Source organism: Eubalaena glacialis, chromosome 3 (assembly GCF_028564815.1).
Source record: "Eubalaena glacialis isolate mEubGla1 chromosome 3, mEubGla1.1.hap2.+ XY, whole genome shotgun sequence".
Taxonomy (NCBI): Eukaryota; Metazoa; Chordata; class Mammalia; order Artiodactyla; family Balaenidae; genus Eubalaena; species Eubalaena glacialis.
In genome coordinates, this window is record NC_083718.1 from 120,866,074 (window position 1) to 120,889,227 (window position 23,154).

The 23,154-nt window shown below is 35.8% G+C and overlaps 1 protein-coding gene across 1 annotated transcript; it reads right to left on the minus strand.

Annotated features, from left to right (window-relative positions):
* Window positions 1-171: 171 nt before the first annotated feature.
* Window positions 172-18,796, minus strand: RPF1 (ribosome production factor 1 homolog). Its single transcript, XM_061186408.1, has 9 exons — window positions 18,551-18,796; window positions 17,679-17,735; window positions 15,500-15,580; window positions 7,502-7,597; window positions 6,766-6,919; window positions 1,853-1,935; window positions 1,286-1,467; window positions 986-1,112; window positions 172-349 (listed from the first exon to the last, which is right to left on the minus strand). The coding sequence occupies exons 1-9, from the start codon at window positions 18,776-18,778 to the stop codon at window positions 308-310; spliced, it is 1,050 nt and encodes a 349-aa protein (XP_061042391.1). The 5' UTR covers window positions 18,779-18,796; the 3' UTR covers window positions 172-307.
* Window positions 18,797-23,154: the final 4,358 nt, after the last annotated feature.

Consider the following 23,154-nt stretch of genomic DNA (forward strand, 5'->3'; position numbering starts at 1 on the left):
TTCTCTCCAGCCCACATGTTCCATGAAAGTACAAACAGGAATGTTAGTTTGAATGCTGATCCCAATTTCAACTATTAACAGTTACCTAAAAATAAGAGAATTAAGCTTTAGGAAACTTGAATTTACAAATTCTTACCAAAATGACCTTTTATTTGCTACATAAATAGTGGCAATTCATGGCACTTGGTACTTTATCCAGACATGACAGAAGGCTTATGAAATCAGTAAATGCCATTTTGAAAAGGGTCTTCTTTCATAAATTCAAGATAGGCCTGTCAGCACAATCCAATACTATCCCCTCAGTACTTTATAAATGGAATTTTCTTCTACTTGTATCCATTTCCCGGGGCTGAAAATTAGAAAACAACAACAAAAGTAAACAATCTGTAACAGTGCTATAAAAAAAGGACCTCTAGGTTTGTCTCTGAGACAATTTAAGTCTTTAGCTCTAATACAAAAAGTATTGGAAATTATTGTTCCAATATGTGTGTGCATAATATATATAAAATTTTAGTCATACTTAAGTGAAATATTTATTAGGTTGAAAAATTATGTGTTTTAAAGTATTAAGGTTTTCATTTATGATTTAAAATGATCTCCAAACTTCTATAAAACCTCTATAGCAATAATGTTCAAGCATGCTGCAGAATCATTATAACACAGGCTCATAAACAGACTGCTGGCCCACTCCCTAAGTTACTGATTCAGCAGGTCTGTAGCCCAACAGTCTGCCTTCGTAACAGGTTCTTAAGTGATGCTACTGGTCCCACTTTGAGAACCACTGATCTTTAGGGATATTTCAGATGAACCAGGGTTAATCTCTAGACCAGAACACTGTATCAGAGATTGGTTATTGCTTGCTCCTGGGAAGAAATTCAGAAGCCTAACTTAAGGTATAAACACCCAAAGCTTAAAGTACGTGGTTTTATTCTCATTCCATCCTTTTAAAATTCTCTAACTAGCTTTTCTTAGAGTAAGCACATACCTTATGGACCCATTCATATTCTCCATATTTAGAATCAAAGGTTCCTTTCTGAAGAGATCTTAATTTTAAGGTAAAACGTGGTCCAAGTTCCTGAATTCCGACTTTCTTTTCACTCTTGAATATGTATCTTCAAGGATAAAATAGAGTTAAGGAAATTAGTGTGAATGAACCCAAACTGTTATTTCTTTAATATGACAGTTTGAAAGATAATTTCTCATCTACAATACTTGTCAGAATACATTAGAAAACAGGTTTGTGTGTAAAATGTATTTCATCATTGAAGTCCAAGGAGTTTCTCACCTGTGAAATCTGAAGAAGATATAATCCCGTTGATTGTGGAATGTGGCAACCTGCCTTCCAGTAAATTGAGGATTATGGGGAAAGAGAGATGCAAACATACGTCCAACAGAATGACCCAGCCGTGTGGTAAAATTGTTTAAAATTATTTCAGGTATGTGTTCTGTGGGCTCCTTGCCTCTTCTCTAGAAAAATGATGAAAAGTCACAATAACGATCTCACTGCAATTTCAAGTTTGGGAATTTACATGCCGTTGAAACATTTTAGTTATCTTAATGGCTTAATCAAACCCATGAAATAAGATTTATCTAAAATTATTTAATATGCAGTGAATGCACCAAAAAGAAAGTTCTACTAAAAAGTGACATGTTTCATATTAACGAAGGCTACTGCTTGTCTGCCGTAACTCAATTATAATCTCACAAGAAAACGGTCAGTACACAAAACTGTCCCTTTAACCAGAAGAGCAAATACCATTATTAAAATCAATTAGATCTATATAGGTTATAGCATTTACTGATCAAATACTGTGAGGAGACCAATACCAATCAAGGAATGCATAAAACTTACCTTAATTTCTTTACGCAGACGAACACTGCTCATTTTAAAATGAGCAGTTGGGCCATTTGGCAAGTGACTCAGAATTAATCCATCTGTTCACAAAGCTAAGAACACATTTAGATTACACTCTGTAATCTAAGTCTTAAATTGTTTAAATAACTAGTCCTTTGTATGCCCAAAGCCTCCTAAAATCTGTAGCTAGGTAAATAGGTGGGTGCATGTATTCCTCTGGCTTGACAGATTTTCTTACTATACCCAAAACTCAAGACACAGAAGTCAACCTAAATCTTTCAGAAAAATAGACTAACCTATAGCAGTCCTACTTTTTCTCTTCACAATATGGTAAATAGCTGTAGGGTATGTGCGGCATTCAACTGAAGTACACTACTCTAATACTCTAAAAGGATGAGATTCTAGCATAACTGTAGCATTGCAAATGGAATATAAGTTTACCTCTACGTTCAGAGGCTTTATAACCCTTAAAAGGCACACTTTCATACATATATATGTCTTACACATTTGTAATTTCAGGATATGCAGTTTTGAATATCATCCTACAAGACCAGAGACAAACTCTCTTCTGGAAATCGAGGTTATTAGTGTTCTCAAGAGACATGGTCTTAATTCTTGGGATTACTGTACCACAATTTAAAATCAACCAATTAATTAACCACTTACTGACCCTACCACAAACAGAATTAGGCTAGACACTCTAAACTACAAATGAAGTGTAAGACAACTACCTACAATCAGCAGGATTAGCAGCCCAAGGGCTTTAAAAGTTTGGAATGCGGCTAAACTACACAACATACCTCAAGTCTTTGTAGCACAACCTGATTCTTTCAAATACTTAACCTTAAAAGGAGGTCAGAATTAGACAGTTTTAAGTCTATCTGCACACAATATGAGTTTTATAAAACATGTTGCCATATTTAAAAGCCATCAACATGATGAATTGGGAGATTGGGATTGACATGTATACACTGATGTGTATAAAATGGATGACTAATAAGAACCTGCTGTATAAAAAAATATATAAAATCCAAGATTAAAAAAAAAAAATCAACATTCTCCCATTCATCTACTGAAAAACTACAGTGTTTATCATCATCACCTTCCTCCTCCCATCAAATCCTATTTACTGCTTTTACCTTCCTAAATTCCTCACTTCTACAGCTTCCTCTTTACCCCAATTGTTATTGTCTTAATTGAGGTCCTTGAGATTTTTCACCCAGATTAGGAAAACAGTATTTTGCTTGGTTTGACCTCTCACCATTTCAAGTACATCTTCTAATATAGACTAAATCAGGTTGGATTCAGGCCTTGGTTCTACAGTTACTAAGCTATGGGACTCAGCTGTGTCACTGTATCTGTACCATAGCTCCTCGTGTGCTATGTGAAAAAGTGGATACTGTGAGAGTTTGACAGCTGTAGCTAATTTCAAACTACTCTCACCACAGACTCATCTATATAGATTTAAGACATCGTCATAGCAGTCATACTGTGGCTCCAAACTACCTTTCTAACCTGCTGTCTCCCCATATTGCTTCCCAGCTGGTAGACACTGACAGTCTCTCACACACCATACACATTAATCCTATCGTGATTTTTGCTCATGCTATTTCAAATATCTACAATATTTTACTCAACCATTAAGGCCCACTTCAAATGCCACTTCTTTACAGTCAAAATTAAGCTCTAAATATTCTCGATCTCACTGTTACTACAGCACTTGTCATTTGAGTTACAGTCATCTAAAATGCCTTTCTTCCCAACAAATCCATTAACTAATTTCTGACAGATACTAGTGCCTACTACATAGCAGATTATCAGTAAATGTCTGAATTCTTTCCTTCAAGGACTCACCAAAAGTTCAACCTCATGAGGTACAGGCCAAAGTACTTCTGTATCATTTGCACATTGAAAAAATCATAAAATCTTGAGGGGGTTAAGAGAGGTACAAGTCATTTCTTTCAACCTAAATCAAGGCTTGAATCCTTTCCAGAACATTCCCACTAAATTGTGGTTTGTGTCAAAAGAAACTACAGAATCCAGACGTATCAATTCGTTAAGTACCTGCATTGTACAAAAGGCTTTATTTATGTTATTGCTAATCTCCAACCCAAACCATGTAAAATAGGAGTCCTACTGATTTTAGCAATGAGGAAGAGTTTGAGAAGGGTCAGGGAGATTCAACCCAAGTTTCAGTGCTACATGGCAGTAGATCTCAACTGGGGTGGGGTTACACCTGAGCCCAAACCCTTGACTGGTAATTTCCATTTACAAATGTATAGAGGCATTTTGTTACGATTGATACAAAGGCTAGGAATGTAAAACACCCTATAAGCTGCCAAAAGCACAAAGACTTATCCTACCTCAAATTTCCATTTAGAAATAATGAATAGAGGAAGTCTGTCTCTCCAGAAAAAGCCTTCATGCTTCCCACTGCACCACAATTAAAAAAATGCCTAGTACAGGCCAGGCACTATGCCTCTGAAACATAATACATTTAATGTGATCCTTGTGGGAACCCCAAAGATAGGTATTATTTCCTACATTTAAAATATGAGGAAACTGACTAAGAAACTTGACTAAATTCACAAAAATAGCAAGTAATGAACTCTGAACTTGATATCACATCTGCCTGACCCAAAGCCACAAGGCTACTGGTAGGATAATGAAGTTCTTTTCTAGAATAAGTCAAAAATGTATACCCCTATAAATTTCCACCATATGGCACACAGTAGCCCTTCCTACTGTCAATATATCTTTAGACAGCTGTCATGTTCCCACTTTCTTATTTCCAGGCTGGATATCTTCAATTCTTTCAACTTTTCTCCAAGTGCCATCATTAGGAGTCATGATTTGTTATTTCTGAGCCCATGTTAAGTCTCTAGGAATCACCACTATTTCTATTAGGTGCTTACAAATTATTCTCCCTTTAATTCTACATTTTTTTTTGGCGGGGGGGAATCATGGCAAAGATTAGCCACTGTCCTTCCTCCATTTACCTGTCTCATATCTTCCTCAGAGCAACAGTCTCATTTACAAGTTTCTGCAGATATTCTTTGCCTTATCTTACAATCTCTTTATCCAAGATGGACTTCCAGTCCGGCTTACCAATGTCCATTAGTCTGAAGATCATTCTATGTGATCAAGCAAATCAAGAGATTTGTTTTCCTAGTGTCTTTTACTGATACTTTGACATCAGCTGCATTACTAGATGTTAATCAGAAAAGAAAGTGAAACATCTTTGAAATTATAAAAATTAACATCCAGGCAGGATTATACTTATAAAACTTCCAATCATGAGGACTTTTAGAAACTGCTGCATGATTCTGTATCCAAAAATTAAAGTCTTGGGTAATTTTCCCTCAGTATCTGTGGGGGACTGGTTCTGGGACCCACCATAGATGGCAGATCCAAGGATGCTCAAGTCCCTTATATAAACTGGCATAGTAGAGTAAGCCCTCCAACTTTCAATCCGGTTGGTTGGTTGAATCCGCAGATGCAGAACCCGTGGACAGGGAGGGCAGACTGTATATGTATGTTTATATGAATAGGAGTAAGCAATTTCACATTTGGATTACTTAAGTAGCCTAATTATTTCCTTAAATCAGGCCTGTGTACTGATGGTACCTTAATTACCTGATGGTTAACTTACTTTCTAGGGTGTCCGATATGGTAAACAGAAAAATATTAATACATTTTGGGTAAAAAGACAACACAGTATTATAAAGTAAAGAGAATATAAGCTTTCTAAAGGCAAGAGATGGATAGAATGTTTATTGAATTGATAAATGCTTGCTTCTTAGCAAAGAGTTACTAGCAGGCTTGCTAGTAATGAAATGATGATGGGTTTTTAACTGTCAAAAATAGAGGAACGCAGACCTTGCCACCTTATGTTGGGAGGGTAGTTTTAAAAAGGCAACTACCTTAAAACAGATCTCTTCTGGAATAGTTAAGTATTCAAGAGATTTTTGTTACTTTGTTACAGTAACTCAGGATCCGGCCAAATTATAAAATGACCAACAATATACCACAATACAAAGCTAGTTTTAGTCTTAAAAGTCTCTGAAAAGCAACCTGTACAAGTGGGTAAAGTCTTTAACTTATATTGAAAACAATAAAAGCCATAAAAATTATTTAGATGAAAAAAAAGACAGCTTGTAAACCATTATTTTTTAAAAAGTGTTCATTGATTTAAGAAAAAAAATGTTACCCTGGCAGCAGAGAAGTACTGTCCCCATTGTTTATAAGTCCTTAATAATCTTGTTTTAATAATTTTGACTTATTCAACTGGCCATCTTAAAGTTACTGAGTTCACAGGCCACCATGAGATGAGTAAAACAATAGCAATGACAAAAAATCTAGGCATCCTTTATATGATCTCTTACCTCACAACAGGAAGAAACACCTAGGGTTTAGGGAACACATTCACCTCAGATCTGTGATTCATGGTAAAAGGATAGATTATTCTTGGCATCTGATATACTAGTTAATACATAATATGGGCCCAAATACCTACTTCAAAAATGCAATCCTGTGATACCACCTCTGGCACCAAAAAATCTAGTCATATCAAATGACAGTTGCAGATCCCCACCTGGGTCAGCACCTTCACGCCTCTATCTTTCCAAACGGTTATTTTTGCGGTGGGTACTCCTCCTCTTCCTTACCTCATTCACCCATATCCACCTAGATGGGGTTTAAGCATTTTTTTCTATCAAGTACTTCCTCCCTGATATCCCCAGGGCAGATTTTACCAGAGTTTGCACTGTATCCTGTATTTCTCTCTTAATTGTACTATCCACACTATATTTTTGTTTGTTTACATGTTTCTTTTCTCCTACTAGATTATGAATTCCCTGAAGCTGTCTCTTGTTTAGACAGGAAAACTTCCGTAAAAAAACAAAGGATACTTGGTATTTTACGATCTTCATTAATAACAATCAGGTCTGTGAAATCTCTTGAGATGCACTGTGGAATAATTTTTTTCAGAGCCAGTCCTCTTCTGTAATAAACATGTGAGTTTGGTATAACTGTGGAGAGCTGTTCACAGAGTCGTACTGTTCTCTATAAAACAAAATAACAAAAATCCTCAAAAGTGAAAAAGAATACAAATCTGTGTGGCATATATTTATAAGCAAAGAAGTAATTATTATAAGATAGTGTTATTAAAAGAGCAAGGCTAGGGAAAGAGTGAAACCTAAACAATGTTTCATCCATCAAAGGCTGATCAACCTAAAGCAGTGGTTCTCAACTAGGGACAATTTTGCCATCAAGGGATGTTTGGCAACATCTGGAAGCATTTTTGGTGGTTATGACTGGTGGTAGTGTGGGGTTTGGCTGCTACTGATATCTAGTGCATAGAGGCCAGAGATGCTGCTAAACATCCTATAATGAACAGGACAATCTGCATAATAAAAAATTATCCAGCCCAAAATACTAACAGTGCTGAGGCTGAGAAAGCCTATCCTGAAGAATCATGCTTAGTGAACCTATATCACATCACCATTACATTTTATTTAGCTTATTTACAGGCATAATCTAAGGCAATTACTAATAATTTAACTCTTCTGAACAGAGTTCTTTTAAATAATCTAAGTAATGTAAGAAAATTAAGAATTCAAGAGCTATACTAATTGATAGGTTTACCCCATGAGGTCTATCTGATGTAGTGATGAGAATCTTGGGAGAAGTTTGTCTGTTGAAGTAAGAAGCAAATTCATCCGTAGCTTCATCATAAGCAACCTGAAAACAGAAAGAGAGATAATTTTACATCAAACATTCTACTGGACCAGCATTTTAAAAGTAGTTCCAGTAGGGATTCTATAACACTAACTACCCAGCTGACTGGTGATTTAAAGAGGGCCCAGGAGGGACTTAGGTTAATGGCAACATGAAGAGATTGGGTAATTTTCTATCTGAAGAATACTAATATGAAACTGGAAAAAAACTGTCAAAAACAATTTCAAGACACACACTGAGATGCGTTTATTGTTGAAAAATGGATACATCTGTGGGCAAGAACATCAAGAATCTTGCCTAGAGCTATCCCATTTCCTCTATCAACCTGGTTGGTGAAAACAGTAACTTTACCAACTTCAGGACTGACAGTAGGCGAGAACCAGCAATCCTGAATCCAGAGGTGGTAGACCGGATTCAAGGAGGGGCAGGTGTGAAGACCCTAGCTTTGCCAATCCAAGGTTACAGGCCCAGTTCAGGGTAGATGTGGACCAGCCCAAAATTTAATGAGAGCTCTGGAAGTAAAAATCATAGAGGGACTGACATAATCTCTCCCAAAATCCCTGACTGACAGCTGAACTACACATGAGAGAGACCTGAGAATCCAGTGCACCTGAAAGGCAAGGGAGACTTGAGAAATGGCTGCAACTCTGAATGCATTCCTCAATCCACACACAGCTCAGCTGGCAGAGGGTATGTATGTCTTAGGGGTTCATGGTGTCACAACACAACCTCTACCCAAATCACTGGCTGACCATTAAGCCACACAAACACAGGGACAGTCCCTAGGGAGGCATGTTAAAAATAACAAACTGAGTAGTAACATAATGCTACTGTCAAACAGATTCCAGTTTAAGTCCAGACAAGTTACTAAAACAAAAAGAATCAATAACCCTTAAAAAATAAAACAATCCAGAGTTATTGCAATGTTTTCTAAAATGTCCAATTTTCAACCAAAATATCAGATATACAAAGAAACAGAAAAGTATGACTTATAATCAGGAAAAGAGAAGTCAATAAAAACTGACTGAGTGGGCCCAGATGTTGAATTTAGTGAAAATTTCAAAGCAGCTATAACAGATATATTCAAGGAATTAAGGAAAAATACAGGCTTAATAGCAGATCTAAGATACAGAATAATCAATAAACTTGAAAATAGATTAATGAGTATCCAATCCGAAGAATGGAGAACACAATCATCGCAAAAGGAGCAAAGCTGCAGAAACTTTTAGAACACTCTTAACCATTTCAACAGTGTGTGTGAAAAGGAAGTCCCTGAAGGAGAGAAGAGGGCAGAAAAAAAATATTCGAAGAAATAAAGGATGAAAAACTCTAACTTAAGGTCCAAACTCAGAAAACCTTAAGTAGAATAAAAAGAAAGAACACCACCTAAACACATCAGTGTCAAACTGGTAAAAGCCAAAAAACAGAAAATTTTGAAAGAAGAAAAGAATAAATCATGTACATGGGAACAATGATTATTAATGGCTGCTTTCTCAAGAGAAACAATGAAGGTCAAAATGCAATGGAACAAGTTCAAAGTACCAGAAGAAAAAAAAAGTCAACCAAGGATTCTGTATCCCACAAAATTCTTTCAAAACTGAAGGCAAAATAAGCACACTTTCAGATAAACAAAAACTGAGATAATTAGCTATCAGACCTGCTATAAAAACAAAGGCTTAAGAAAGTCCTAGAAGCTGAAAGAGAATGATACCAGATGGTAACTCTGATCCAGAGGCAGGAAAGAAGAGCACTGTAAATAGGTAACGATGAAGGTAAACATAAAAGACTTTGTGGGTGTGTTGTGTATGTATGCTCTTAATTTCTTTAAAAAAACATGAGGATGTTTAAAGCAGTAAATACAACACTGGGTTTATAACATAGACAGATGTAATATATAACAACGTGTGCTGACAATAATAGCATGAGTAAGAGTGGAGAGTCATGAAGCTATACTGGTGCAAACTTGCTGTATTTTACCAGAATCGTGTCAGTATTTACTTGAAGTAGATTGTGATAAATCATTCTTCAGAATAGATCTTATTTATGCTAGGACATAAATGCTAGGACATTTCTTTAATTGAAAAGGACTGAAATCAAACAAAATATGTCCCAAACCACAATAAAATTGAATTAGAAATCAACAGCAGAAAGGAATCTGGGAAATCCTCAAATATTTGGAAATTAAACAGGACACTTCTTGAAAATCATAAGCCAAAGAAGAAATCACAAGAGAAATTAGAAAATATCTTGAACAGAATGAAAATGAAAACACAACAAGCATACCAAAACGTATGGGATGTGGCTAAAGCAGTGCTTAGGGGAAAACCAGAGCTTTACATGCTTACACTAGGAAAAAAGTATAAAATCAATAATCTAAGCTTCCATCTTAGGAAGCTAGAAAAAGAAGAGCAAATGGAAGAGCTTTCATTTGCTCTTCCAGGTAAGCAGAAGGAAAGAAATAACAAGGATCAGGGGAAAACTAATGAAATAAAAAAATACAGCAAACAAGAAGAAATCATCTTTCATTAAAAGAGGTACTCAGATTTAAACAATAATGAAAGAAATGCATCTTAAAACTTGGGGGCTATAGCAAAAGTGAATTTTATGACCTTAGTTGCTCATAATAAAAAAGATGAAAATAAGCTAATCAAAAAAATAAAAACAAAATAAACTCAGAGTGTAAAAGAAATAAAGGTAAGAGGAGATATAAATGAATTAGAAAACAAAGATTCAATAGAGATCTTGATTAAAGAAAACAGTAGTTTGAAAAGAAAAACAAAACAGATACATCTCTGGTGAAAAGCCCAAATAAATTAGGAATGAAAATAGGACATTACTGTAGTCTCACTCATGAACACACATGTACATGTTCTAAACAGTATTAACAAACCAAAACAATATGTTAAGAAGATAAAACATCTTTTTTTTTTTTTAAACATCTTTATTGGAGTATAATTGCTTTACAATGGTGTGTTAGTTTCTGCTGTATAACAAAGTGAATCAGTTATACATATACATATGTCCCCATATCTCTTCCCTCTTGCGTCTCCCTCCCTCCCACCCTCCCTACCCCACCCCTCTAGGTGGTCACAAAGCACCGAGCTGATCTCCCTGTGCTATGCGGCTGCTTCCCGCTAGCTATCTGTTTTACGTTTGGTAGTGTATATATGTCCATGCCACTCTCTCACTTTGTCCCAGCTTACCCTTCCCCCTCCCCGTATCCTCAAGTCCATTCTCTAGTAGGTCTGTGTCATCTTAACTAAATTGGATTTATCCCATGAATACAAGAGGTTTAAGATTAGAAAATCTATTTCATTTACTACATTAGTGCAATAAAGGAGAAAACTGCACCTTCATCTCAATATCTGCAGAAAAAGTGCATAAATTATCTTAATATTTGCAGGAAAAGCATCTAACTTTCTACATTCATTCGTTAAACAAAAAACCCAGCAAAAAAAGAATAAATGGAATTTCCATAACTCATAAGGAGAATCTACCATTAATGACACAAACATTAATAATGATACACTGGAAGTATTCTCTTTAAAATCAGTAACATGGCACAGATGCTAATATTGCTTTTTCTATTTATTTGACATGCTGGAGGTTCTAAGTAAGAACAAAAGAAACTGTTAATGGATTGAAAGTAAGAAACAAAAACTTATTTGCAGAAATGATTAAACATGAAATGAAAACATTCAGACAAATTATTAGAAATGAATTTAGGTCAACTACTGGTTAGAAGATCACAATCCAAAAATCAATTGCAGGGGCTTCCCTGGTGGCGCAGTGGTTAAGAATCCGCCTGCCAATGCAGGGGACATGGGTTCGATCCCTGGCCCAGGAAGATCCCGCATGCCGCGGAGCAACTAAGCTCGTGCACCACAACTACTGAGACTGCACTCTGGAGCCCGCAAGCCACAACTACTGAGCCTGCATGCCACAACTACTGAAGCCCGCAGGCCTAGAACCTGTGCTCCGCAGCAAGAAAAGCCACCGCAACGAGAAGCCTGTGCACCGCAACGAAGAGTAGCCTCCGCTTGCAGCAACTAGAGAAAGCCCACGCGCAGCAACGAAGACCCAATGGAGCCAAAGATAGATAGATAGATAGATATTTTTTAAAATGTATTAAAAAAATCAACTGCATTTTTGTAAATCAGCAATTTAAAGAGTTTTCAAAGAGATGTGCTTTACACTAATAAGAAAAAATGTAAGATACCCAGGAATAGCTCTAACAAGATTCATGTGTACAACTTGTATTAAGAAAACAATGAAATTCACTGAAATACATTTTCAGTATTCAAACAAGACCTAATTAAGCAATATATATATATATCCTCAAACTGATCTGATTTAGTACAATTTATAATTTTATATGGAAGACCAAAGGTCCAGGAAGAGAACACTCCTGAACAGAGGGATTTGAGGATGGTAATGGGGAGGGGCATCTTGCCCTAACGGGTATCAAAACTTATCATGAAGCTAAATAATTAAGAAAGTAAAGAACTGATCCAGCAACAAACTACCAAAAAAATAGCCCAGAAAAAGACTAAGCATATATGGATACCTAATATATGACACAGCATTACAATTTACTATGGGAAAAGGCTGTACTGCTCCAAAAATGGTGCTGGGGAAACTGGTTATGTATGAGGGGGAAGGAGGGAGCAGTGGAAGAAAGAAATTGGTTTCCTTTCTCACACCAAACAAATCCATTCCTGATAATTAAGTACATAAATGTGAAAGGTAGCTCTCCAGTTCTTTTAGGAAAAAAATGATATCATATGATTACAGGATAGAGACAGATTTCTTAAACATGACAAAAAAGCATTCACTACAAAAAAAAAAAATTAAACCCAACTATATTAAGGACTTTTGTTCATCAAAAGACACCAAAGAAGAAAGTAAAAAGAGAATCCACAAATTGGAAGATATTTGTAATACATGTAAAGGATTAGTAGAAATTAGAGTAATTCTACAAATCAATAAAATACACTACAGGATAGAAAATAGGGCAAAAGACATGAGCTGGCATATCTCTACCAAAACCACAGTACATGCGTAAAAAGATGCTCAACCACTTTAGGAATCAGGGAAATGCAAACTCAAGCCACAATGAGATAGCCCTTTATCACTAACCTGAATATACCAAGCATTGGTCAGAACATGGATGACCAGGAATATTGCTTTTACGCCATGGGAGTGCAAAATGATACAACCACTACTCTGGAAAACATTTTGGCACTTTCATGTAAAGTTGAACATTTATACACCCCATGACCTAACAAATTCTCCCCTATGTTAATATTTAGGGAAACTTTTACATTACACGTCTTTGATCCCCAATTTATCTCCAGCCAAGGCCTGTTCCATATCTTGTCAATGATAATTCCATCATTTCTATCCTTCAAATTGCTCAGGCTAAAAACCTCAATACCATCTTTGAATCCTCTTTCTCTAACACCTCATATCAAGAAATTCTTAGTGGCTCTAATTTCAAAATACAACAAGGCCAAAAACTCAAACCTCAGAATCAGACTGATTCTCAACGTTCACTGTAACCACTGTGGTCTCAATCATCATCATCATCACCACCACAACCACCATCATCATCATCTCTTTCCTGGATTAGCTTCCTAACTAGTCTGTTTACCTCTCTGACTGCTATCTCAGTAAAGCAACCAATTACTTAAAAAAATTAAATACAATCACATCATTCCCCTGTTCAAAATCATCCAATGGCTCCTCATTTCACTAAGTATAAAAGCCAAAGTCCTCACAATGGCCGGCAAAGTCACTGATCTGGCCTCTTCCCTTCCCCGTATTTTCCTGGCACCTCTTCTACAATCCTCCCTCTTGCTCACTTAATTTCAGCATACTGGCTTCCTTATTGATCCTCAAAAATAAACTAAGCATGTTCCTGCCTTAGAGCTTTTGCACTGGCCATGTCCCCTTATCCTGGATTACTTTCTGCCAAAAGATGGCTAATTTCTTCACATCCTTCAAGTCTTTGCTAAAAGGTCATCTCCTCAATGAAGCCTACCCTAACCATTGTATAAAAATTGCAACCCTAACCAACAGAAAAATGGGCAAGAGACATGAACAAACAATTGATTAGAAAGAAAGGAAGAAAACATGAAAAGATGTCCAACCTCATTCATAAAGAAAGAACAGCAAATTAAAACTACATGGAAATACAATTTCTCACCTACCAGACTGGAAAAAATTATTTGTAATTGCAAAATCTTGAGTGAGAGTTTAAAGAGTAACATATATTTATTTATATAATGTCAAAGTATCTCCCTCCCAAAATATTTATTAAATTCAAAGAGGAAAATAGTAGTTATAGTGGAGAAACCTGACAGACACCACTTTAATCATGTGATGAAAGTTAATATAACCAGTAATGGGAAAATCAACAATATGTGACTCCTGCTAAGAGCACTGAAAAGAACATAACATCACAACTGTGGTACTCAGTTGTGTCAAAAGTACATAAGCTGAATATAATCATAAGCAAACATCAAACTCATATTAAGTGACATTCTACAAGTATACCTGGTCTGTACTCTTCAAAAACGTCAATGTCATTAAAAGCAAATTCTGAGGAACTCTTCCAAACTAAAGGAGGTTAGAGTCATTGTAATGGGATGAAATGCAAGAACTGGGATTTTTCTTTTATGAAAAATCATTGTGACATCTGAGTAAGCTGTACAGATCAGATAATAATGTATATCAATGTTAATTGTCTTATTTTGGAAACTGTACACTGTGCTTATTAAAAAAAAACAGTTTATAGGTAAAACACACTAAGCATGTATGAGTAAAGGGGCTTATGTCTGCCACTTACTCTCAAGCATTTCAGAGAGAACATAAATGAAAATGAAGTGTGATACAATTTAACATTTAGGAAATCCAGGTGAAGTGTATACATGAATTCTTACTTTTCTATTAAGTCTGAAATTATGTCGAAATAAATAAAATGCAGGCACACACACACACAGATACTCTCTCTCATGCACCCCCCCATATGTAAAATTGCAAACTCGCTCTACACCAAGTTGTCCTGAATCTCCTTTACCCTATTTAACTTTAGTAACCTACCATCTGCTAACCTATGATAATTTATTTTATTATGTTCATTGTTTGTCTCTCTTCCTAGAAAGTAAGCTCTGGGTGGGCAGAAATTTTGTGTGTATATGTGTATTTTGTGCACTGATGAATCCCATGTCCCTAAAACAGATCTCCATACATAGCAGGCAATCAAGAAGCATTTGCTGGAAAACTGACTGATAAACTGAATGAATGAATGGCTATACCAGGAAATATGGGAAAGAATGTTGGTAACAGCATTGTTTGAAAGCAAATAAATATAACAAAAACAAGTTTCCCGTACACAAATCAAAGAATACATATATATACAAAGTTTTAAAACCTTGATTCTCTCACTGTACTGTTGCAAACTATTTAAAGGGAAAATGTGAAAAGTGGAAGATTATCTTGAAACCAAGAGTTTTATGAGGACACAAATTACCATCAAACGTTATCCTTAGGTGTCAAAAATGTATAACAAATATTACAAAAACCTATAGTATGAGGAATGCTTTTCAAATGACATTAAAAAACACTGGAACTATTATAGAGATTAAATGACAAATAAGTTTACCTAGGCGTAAAATACAATACCTTTCTAGAAAATAAATAATTACTGCCTTTTTCTACAGCATTGTTGGGAAACTCAATTATGAAATAATCTACAATAAATAATGATAGTATGCCAACATTACAGTTGAATCAGTCCATTATACATCTTCACCAGCTAGTACTTTAATTTAAACATTGACATACGAATAGACAATTTATCAAGTGTGGTCATCCAAATTCATTTAAGACTTCTAACATTACCTCTTCATCATTAGGGTCTACTGTGGTTTCATCATACACTCGCTGGTTGTCAATGGTCTTCGGTATAGGCTTTGGTGGAGCCTAAATAAAAGAAAAAGGGTTAAGTCTTAGGAGCATTTTACATTAATAATTTTGCATTATGATTGGGGAAGAGTAACAGAAATCTGCAAATAATAAAAAAACTCAATCTGTTCCTCATTTCCACCCACTGCTACATCAATCCTAATAACAATATTGAGTAAGAGGCTTTTTAATTCTCTGAGCAGACACACGCACATACTGGAAGAATTGCTGACACTAAATAAAATGGCTTAAAACCAGGCAGAAGTAGCAGAGAGAAGAAACTGGAATCAAAATAATTATTCATGAAGAAGAAAAATATCAAATGGGAAAAAATTACAAAGGTACATATATATGTAGCTTTGTTTCAATACTTTCAGAAAGCTATTCAGAAATATATAAGAAAAGCTATAAATCTGTTTCCATCTGCTGAACTAGTAATTCTAGTTTGGGGGATTTATGGTAAGGAATGAAAAGGGGGAGCAATTTATACAAAGAAATATGTATTATCACTATGGTTAGTGGAAATGAACAGTAAATAGGGCAGATGTCCAACAACAGGATAATGATTACAGCATTTCCAGCATAATGGAATACCATTAGAATCAGCAATCATGCACAACATTGTTTGCTTGGACCAAAATATTGTGTAAATGAAATTTTAAGGAGCAGGAACACAGAACTATAACCATATACTGACTAAAACTAATCCAAAATATATGTACACTAACAGAGATGAATATGAACTGACAAACTAGGATTTTTTTATTATTCTATGAAATGAATGTTAAGTTTTAAGTAATTTTTTTAAAAGAGGCAGTTCTAGGAAGTCATCTTTCAATCCAAAAAGCAAGAAAGGTGATATTTTCAAATGGTGATCAGCATATTAATTTGCTATAACTGACTGATTATTGAGAGTTTAAAAAAGACTAACATTGCTTGATAGGATTTCGCAGGTCAAAACAGTCTAATATTGGCAACTTCCTGTGATTTAACCTAATACTATTAAAGAGAATTCATGAAAAAGAAGTGTTTAGTTTGTATATAGTATATATATATATAGTCTATTATTTTTCCCTTTCTCAAAAATGCTTATCATTTCTTGGTCCCTCATCTTAAGGGATGGAGGGGGGAAATGTTGAACATTTTTTAAATTTTGCAAGTATAAATTGTAACCTAGAACTAACTATAAATAAAATGAAACTAAAATGAAAATAACTTAGCTGTGCAATAATGCAGAAGTATTTAGTAGTTCTTTTAAAATTTTTCAATAGAAAGATTTCACTTTTTGTTAATATCACAAAAATAGCCAAATCCTTTCTTGATGCATTATCTCTGCTCTCTTCTTTGCCATAATCCACTCAGGTATCTCACCTTCCTCCCACTCCCCATTCTCACTCTTCGCAGATTCCTATCCTCAGAGTCAGCTCTCATTCTTACACGCCCCAACCCTACAACAGAAGAGGCTGTGCCCAGCCATTCCCCAGCCTTGCATAACAAAGCGCATCAAGTCAGAAGAGCTCCAGTTACAGGCCTAAACCAGGGATCTTCCCCATTCCCAGTCAGGGAGATGTGTCTCTGCCTCTCAAACACATAAAGTTAAGTAAAATAAGCAAGTTGAAGTAGACACACCATTTTGAAATTTTGAAAACATGCAAAACACCACTACTGGGTTTACTGTTTAGGGACACAAACATAGTAACGGTAATAAAGGAAGTGCATGGGGGCAATAAAGAGCAATTTCATGAGTGCTTATCTTTTTTTTTTTTGGCCATGCTACATGTCAAGCGGGATCTAAGTTCGAAACCGGTGCCCCCTGCAGTGGAAGCGCAGCGTCTTAACCCTCTTAACCACTGGACCACCAGGGAAGTCCCAATGAGTGTTTCTTTGGAGGGGAAAGCAATCAGAAAAAAGTACACAAGAACTTGAACACTATCTACTAATGCATAATTTCTTAAGCTGAGTAAAGGATAGAAAGGGGTATGCTGTATTATTTTTATATCATTTTATATATCCAAAATATTTCATAATAAATTTTAAAAGAAAGTGATTCAATGTAAGTATCAGGGAGCACTCCTCAATACCAGACAGATAGCAGAGGACTAAAAGTTTCATTTACCTTATCACCAAGAGCCTCTCTCTCTTTTTTAAGTTTTTTCTTAGCTGCCAACTTTTCCTAAAGGATTTGAAAAAAAAAAGAACAATATTGAGAAACCACCAGTTATATGACAAACACATACTGAAGCTACAAATTACTAATGCTATGAATATTTAAACTGAGCAATCTTAGAAATGTATTAAAATAAACATCCTGACTTAGATTTTCACAGCTGTTATTGTAAACCAAATGAGCTAGCCAATCAATAAGATTTCTCTAACAAACATCCTGCTCCTTCAAAACACTAATCTAAATTGACAAGTTTAAATGTTTAAAATTTCACTAGCTTTATCTTTTACTATAAAGCCTCAAATTAAGTGAAAGTGCAAAATGTACATCTAAACAAGTTAACTAGTTTTTGTTGTTTTGTTTTGCATTCCTAGCAAGTTGCATCCTAAAGAAAACCGTGGCTATGCTGGTTGCTTGTCTTGAAAAGTAATAAAAATAAATGGTAATGAGAGAGGAGTTTTCAGGTTGTTTTCAATAAAACCATCACTAGTTACTCAAATATTTTATAAACAAAATGTGCTTTTAAAATGATCAAGAACCGGCAAGATGTACCGTAAATCTGTAACTTCTGGCGACTTCTGAACAGAATGCTTGACACACAATATAAAATAGGTTTTTTTTTCCCCCAGCGCTTGTTGACCCTCAATCCATCAGATCTCGGATTAGAAATTATAGTCCCAAGAAGTCTTCTAGGACCCTTCCCCCATACTTGCACACCAGAATGGGTTAGATGTCCCTTCTACATCCCCTCCACACCCCAACTTCCACCCCAGGGGAGCTAGAGGGACATCGCACATGCGCTCTGGCGCCTCCGCGCCTCATACCTTCCGCTGCTGCTGTTTCCACCGCGTGAACATTAAGTGTCGCCGCTGTTTGTTCTTAATCTCCGAAACGCTGAAGCCTGGAGGAAAGGCAGCCGCCTTCGAGGGTTGGACCCCACTTTCCGTCGTCCCATCCTCAGCGACTGCAGCCTCCTGACGTTCTTCAGTAGCGGCTTTGCGTTTCAAGCCTTTGTTTCCGCTGCCGCCGCTCTTATCCCCAGCCTTCGCCATGGTATTTTTGCTCCTTGTGGTCTGTACGGAAACGGAAGTAGCTTTCTCCTTCGACCCCCGTCCGTAAGCTATTACTTCCGGGGTCGGAAAGTTCTTAAAGGAAAATGTATAGTTTCGTGAGTTCTAGCGGTTTAAGAAGGTGCTGAAATTTAGGCTTAAGGAGAGTTTAGGGAGCTTGCCCAGCCGTGTGAACAGTGAAATGATGAGTTGGTGGAATCCGTTATTGAGGGTTTTCCATGTGCCGAGCCCCTAAAACCTAAGAACAAAACAATCTTTGAAGTATATAGAGTTTACATTCTACTAGAGACTAAAATGAGCTCCCAAATAATTAGTGTGGTAAGCTATTAATATTAAGTAGTGCACGGTGTGGAAAGAATAGAACAGGATAAAAGAAGATGAGGGGATAGAGGGGCAGATTACAACTCTTAAATAGGATTCTCAGAGTGGGCTTCATTATTGAGCAGAGATTTGAAGGAGGTAATGGGGCATACTATGCAGTTAACTGGGGGAAGATCTGTTAATCTGAGAAAAGCTGTCCAGGCAAAGGAAACTTACAGCTCCAAGGCTCCTAGTCAGTAGCAAGCCTAGCTTGTTCAGGAAACACCGTGGAAGCCAGGAGTCAAATGAGAAAGGAGGAGAGTAAGTGCTGGCGGGGTGGGGTGGGGGTTAGGGTGCCAGATTGTGTAGGGTTTTGTAAGGACTTTGGCTTTTATGTGACGTGAAGATTTCTTGGAGGACTTTGAGAAAAGGAATGGCGTGACCTGACACATTTTAAAAGCATCTTTCAGACTCTTCTTTTGAGAAAGGACTGTAGGGGAGGGAAAGTGACAGGAGGGGCGAAATGAATGTCATGAACCAGGGTGGTTCTAGTGGAGGTGGTAAGAAGTAATCAGATTCTTCCTACGATTGAATAAAAGGCATGAGAGAAAGAGAAGAGTCTTGGATGACTCGAAGATTTTTTAACCGAGTGACTGGAAGGATGGAGTTACCATCAGTTGAGATGGGACAGGCTTCAGGTGGAGCAAGTTTGAAGGGTAAGATCAAGACTTCAGTAACGGAATGTTATGTTAAGTTTGAGATGCTTACTCGTCATCATGTTGTCAGGTAGTCAGTTGGGATGTGTGATTCTGCAGCAGAAGAGAGAGATGTGGGCTAGAGAGCAAAACTAGGGAGTCATCAGCAAACGGATAGTATTTGAAACGATTATAATGAGTGTAGATAAAGAACTGAAAAATAGAAGAGGATGAAGGACTGAACCCTGGAGCAGTCCCACATGAAGAGCTGGAGAGAAAAGGAGGACCTAGTAAAGGAGAATGAGAAGGGAAAAACAAGAGAGTAGAGTGTCATGGAAGCCAAGTGAAGAAAGTGTTTCCCCAGTGGTTAAATTTTGCTGTATTTCTCATTTTAATTTTTTATGAAAATGCCCTCCAAACAGAATTCCTTTTGGTTTATGGTCAGCACTTGATTTTCCAGAAATTGTCTTAATTTCAAGTTATGTATTTCAATATTGACATTGGGTGTTTTGATGATCCAACATTTTGGTGTCTATACTGCGTATTTCACCTTTTTAAGTTCTTTTAAACAGGACATTAAAAACATCAAAACTGTCTTTTAGAATACAAGTCCCACTAAAACTTACTACCAAGCCACAACTGCAAAATTGTGATTAGAAGACAAAACCTATCATGTTTAGATCCAAAACTGGATTTGAATTGTACAATACAATAGAAAGGAACAAATAGTGTTGAGCTAAAAAATCACTGACATACAGGTTTGGCTGCAATAATTTATAAAATATTATGTAGTTTATTTAAAGAGGAAAAATCAGATCAAAAGCAAGGAGTTGGAGGGGGAGGAGGAGGAGGAGGGGCAGCAGGAGGAGACAAACCAACCTTTATCTAAAAAACATAGACTGAAAAAATATTTTGGAAGTCTCTTCTAGCCTTAATATTTTATCTCCCTACATATAATACATTCTTTCCTTATAAGAATACAAAATAATCCTGAACTAGATAACTGTCTTAAATTTATTCAGTGGTGCCATACAAATGAGACCAAAAGCTGTTTACAGAGACTGCCTTCATGGCTTACTGGTAATAATAGTTCTGTGGGTTGAATAAGACAATTTCTATGATCAGAATAAAATTCTTATCTGGAAGAAATCACAAAAGCATTGATCAATTCAGCAAATGTGTATTTAATGCTACTCAATAAATGAATAGGGTGAGTAAGTATGATGGAAACAGTGGGCTCTATATTCAGATCTGTGTTCAGATTTTGACTCAGATGCTATAAAATCTCAGTTAAATCACATAATCTCTGTGAGCCTCATTTTCTTCATCTGTAAACTGGGCTAATTATATTACCACATAGGTTGTTGAGATAATGTACATTAAAGAAATACACACACCCCATAAATGCTAACTAGCTATTTTTATTACGTCTAGGTCTAGAGACTAAGCTAAACATTGTTGAGAAAAAAAGACATCATGTTTGCCCTCAAGTACCTTACAGTTCAGAAGAAGATAAAACACAATTCTAGTGTAAGTATTCAGTAGTGGTCAGTGTAGAGTGCTGCTTAATATGAGGTCCATTTCTTCCATTTGTTTTTTCTCAGTAACTGCTTCATTGTTCATTATTTTCAGGGCCCACTTCTAATAGAGTATACATTATTTTAAAATAAAACACTTATTTTTGATATTTAATAAATATTTTTTACTTGTTTTAGTTCTGACACTTGGGAGACCATGGAATACAACACTTGGACACCAGATGAGTTCAGTGATCCAAATAAATATATGACCTAAGATTCTGTTGAGAAAATTTGATATGTATTTTACAATATGACTTAAGCTCTTTATATCACAGAAACCATTCCAAAAGTTCAAAATATTAATCCATTGCATGAGAAAAAGGAATAGCAGTTTTAGGGATGGAAGATTGTTTATTTGCAATGTGGTATAACCCTTGGACAAACACAAAGTAATAAATTAATGCTTTCTGAGCTTGAATTATGCCATTCAGTTTGTTGCTAAGAATTGTTAAAAGAAAAACCAAAACAGAGGCCACATTTTGAATATACTTTTTGACCAAACACTCATAGTTAAATAACCAAAACTTAAACTATCCTGATCTCCCCAAAGTACTGACTCTGACCTAAAACGAAAAAGCTTTCTTCAGGTCAGTGTACACAGTGCTACTCCCATAAAAAGACTGTAAGTTTCTAGTAACCAATCACAAAAAAAGTGTACTCCCTCATCCATGCTTTATAAATTCAGCTGTAACTGCTAAATGCTGAGCTTCTAACCACCTTTCAGCTCAAATCGCCCTGTTTGTGAGTAGTGTTTCTTGCTTGATAAAATGTTTATATCAAGTAAAGCTCTCCAAATTTTCTTTTGACAGAACAGTAGAACTATTACAAAGCTAGCGTCTCATCTGTTAATGTTTCCTTGGTACCCAAGACCTGTTTTTGGCACTTAAACTACTTATCTCATGGAAGTTTGAGAGTTCTCTTTTTCGTTTACAGTATTCTATACCTTGTTGGTAGCTCAGGATGTATTTCCCATCGATATTAACGTGCATGTAATGATTAGATAACTCAGACCAGAGACACAGATACTCATTCATTTATTTGTTTTCAACCGATACTGTTTATTTTCCCCATATTTGTCTTAATTTTCCATAATCATAGAAAGAATTACTATGTGAAATAAAATATTCTCTACCATATCATTTCATGAACATAAAATATAGCAAACATTCTGTACAGTTATCAGAGACACAATATTAAAAATGAAAGCTAATGAAGCATAGTCCTTAGCTTAGGCTAGCAGTTTTCAAACTTTTTGTTTTAGAACTTTTTGTCCTTAAAAATTATTGGGGACCCCAAAGAACTTTCATTTATGTGGTTTCTATCAATATTTACCATGTAGAAATTAAAACTGAGAAAAAATATATTTTACTTAAAAATAATAACAATAAACCCATTATGTGATAACATACACACTTTATGAAAATGACTCTATTTTTCCAAACAAAAAAGCTAATGAGAAGAGTGACATTATTTTACATGCTTTGCAAATCTCTTTTATGTCTGGCTTAATAGGAGATAGCTGAGTTTATATCTACTTTTGTGTTTAACCTGTTGTGACACACCATTTTGGTTGAAGTATATAAAGAAAAATCTGGCCTCAAACAGGAATGTGGTTGGAAAAGGGAGGAGTATTTAAGAACTTCCTCAGATAGCCATGGATGTTCGTCTTTGATATTACATTAAAATTTGACTAGTTGTAAGTTTTTTTTTTTTGTTTTTTTTTTTAAGATTTGATGAAAGTTCATAATAATGCAGTTGACAAGAAAATTAGTTATTTCTGAGA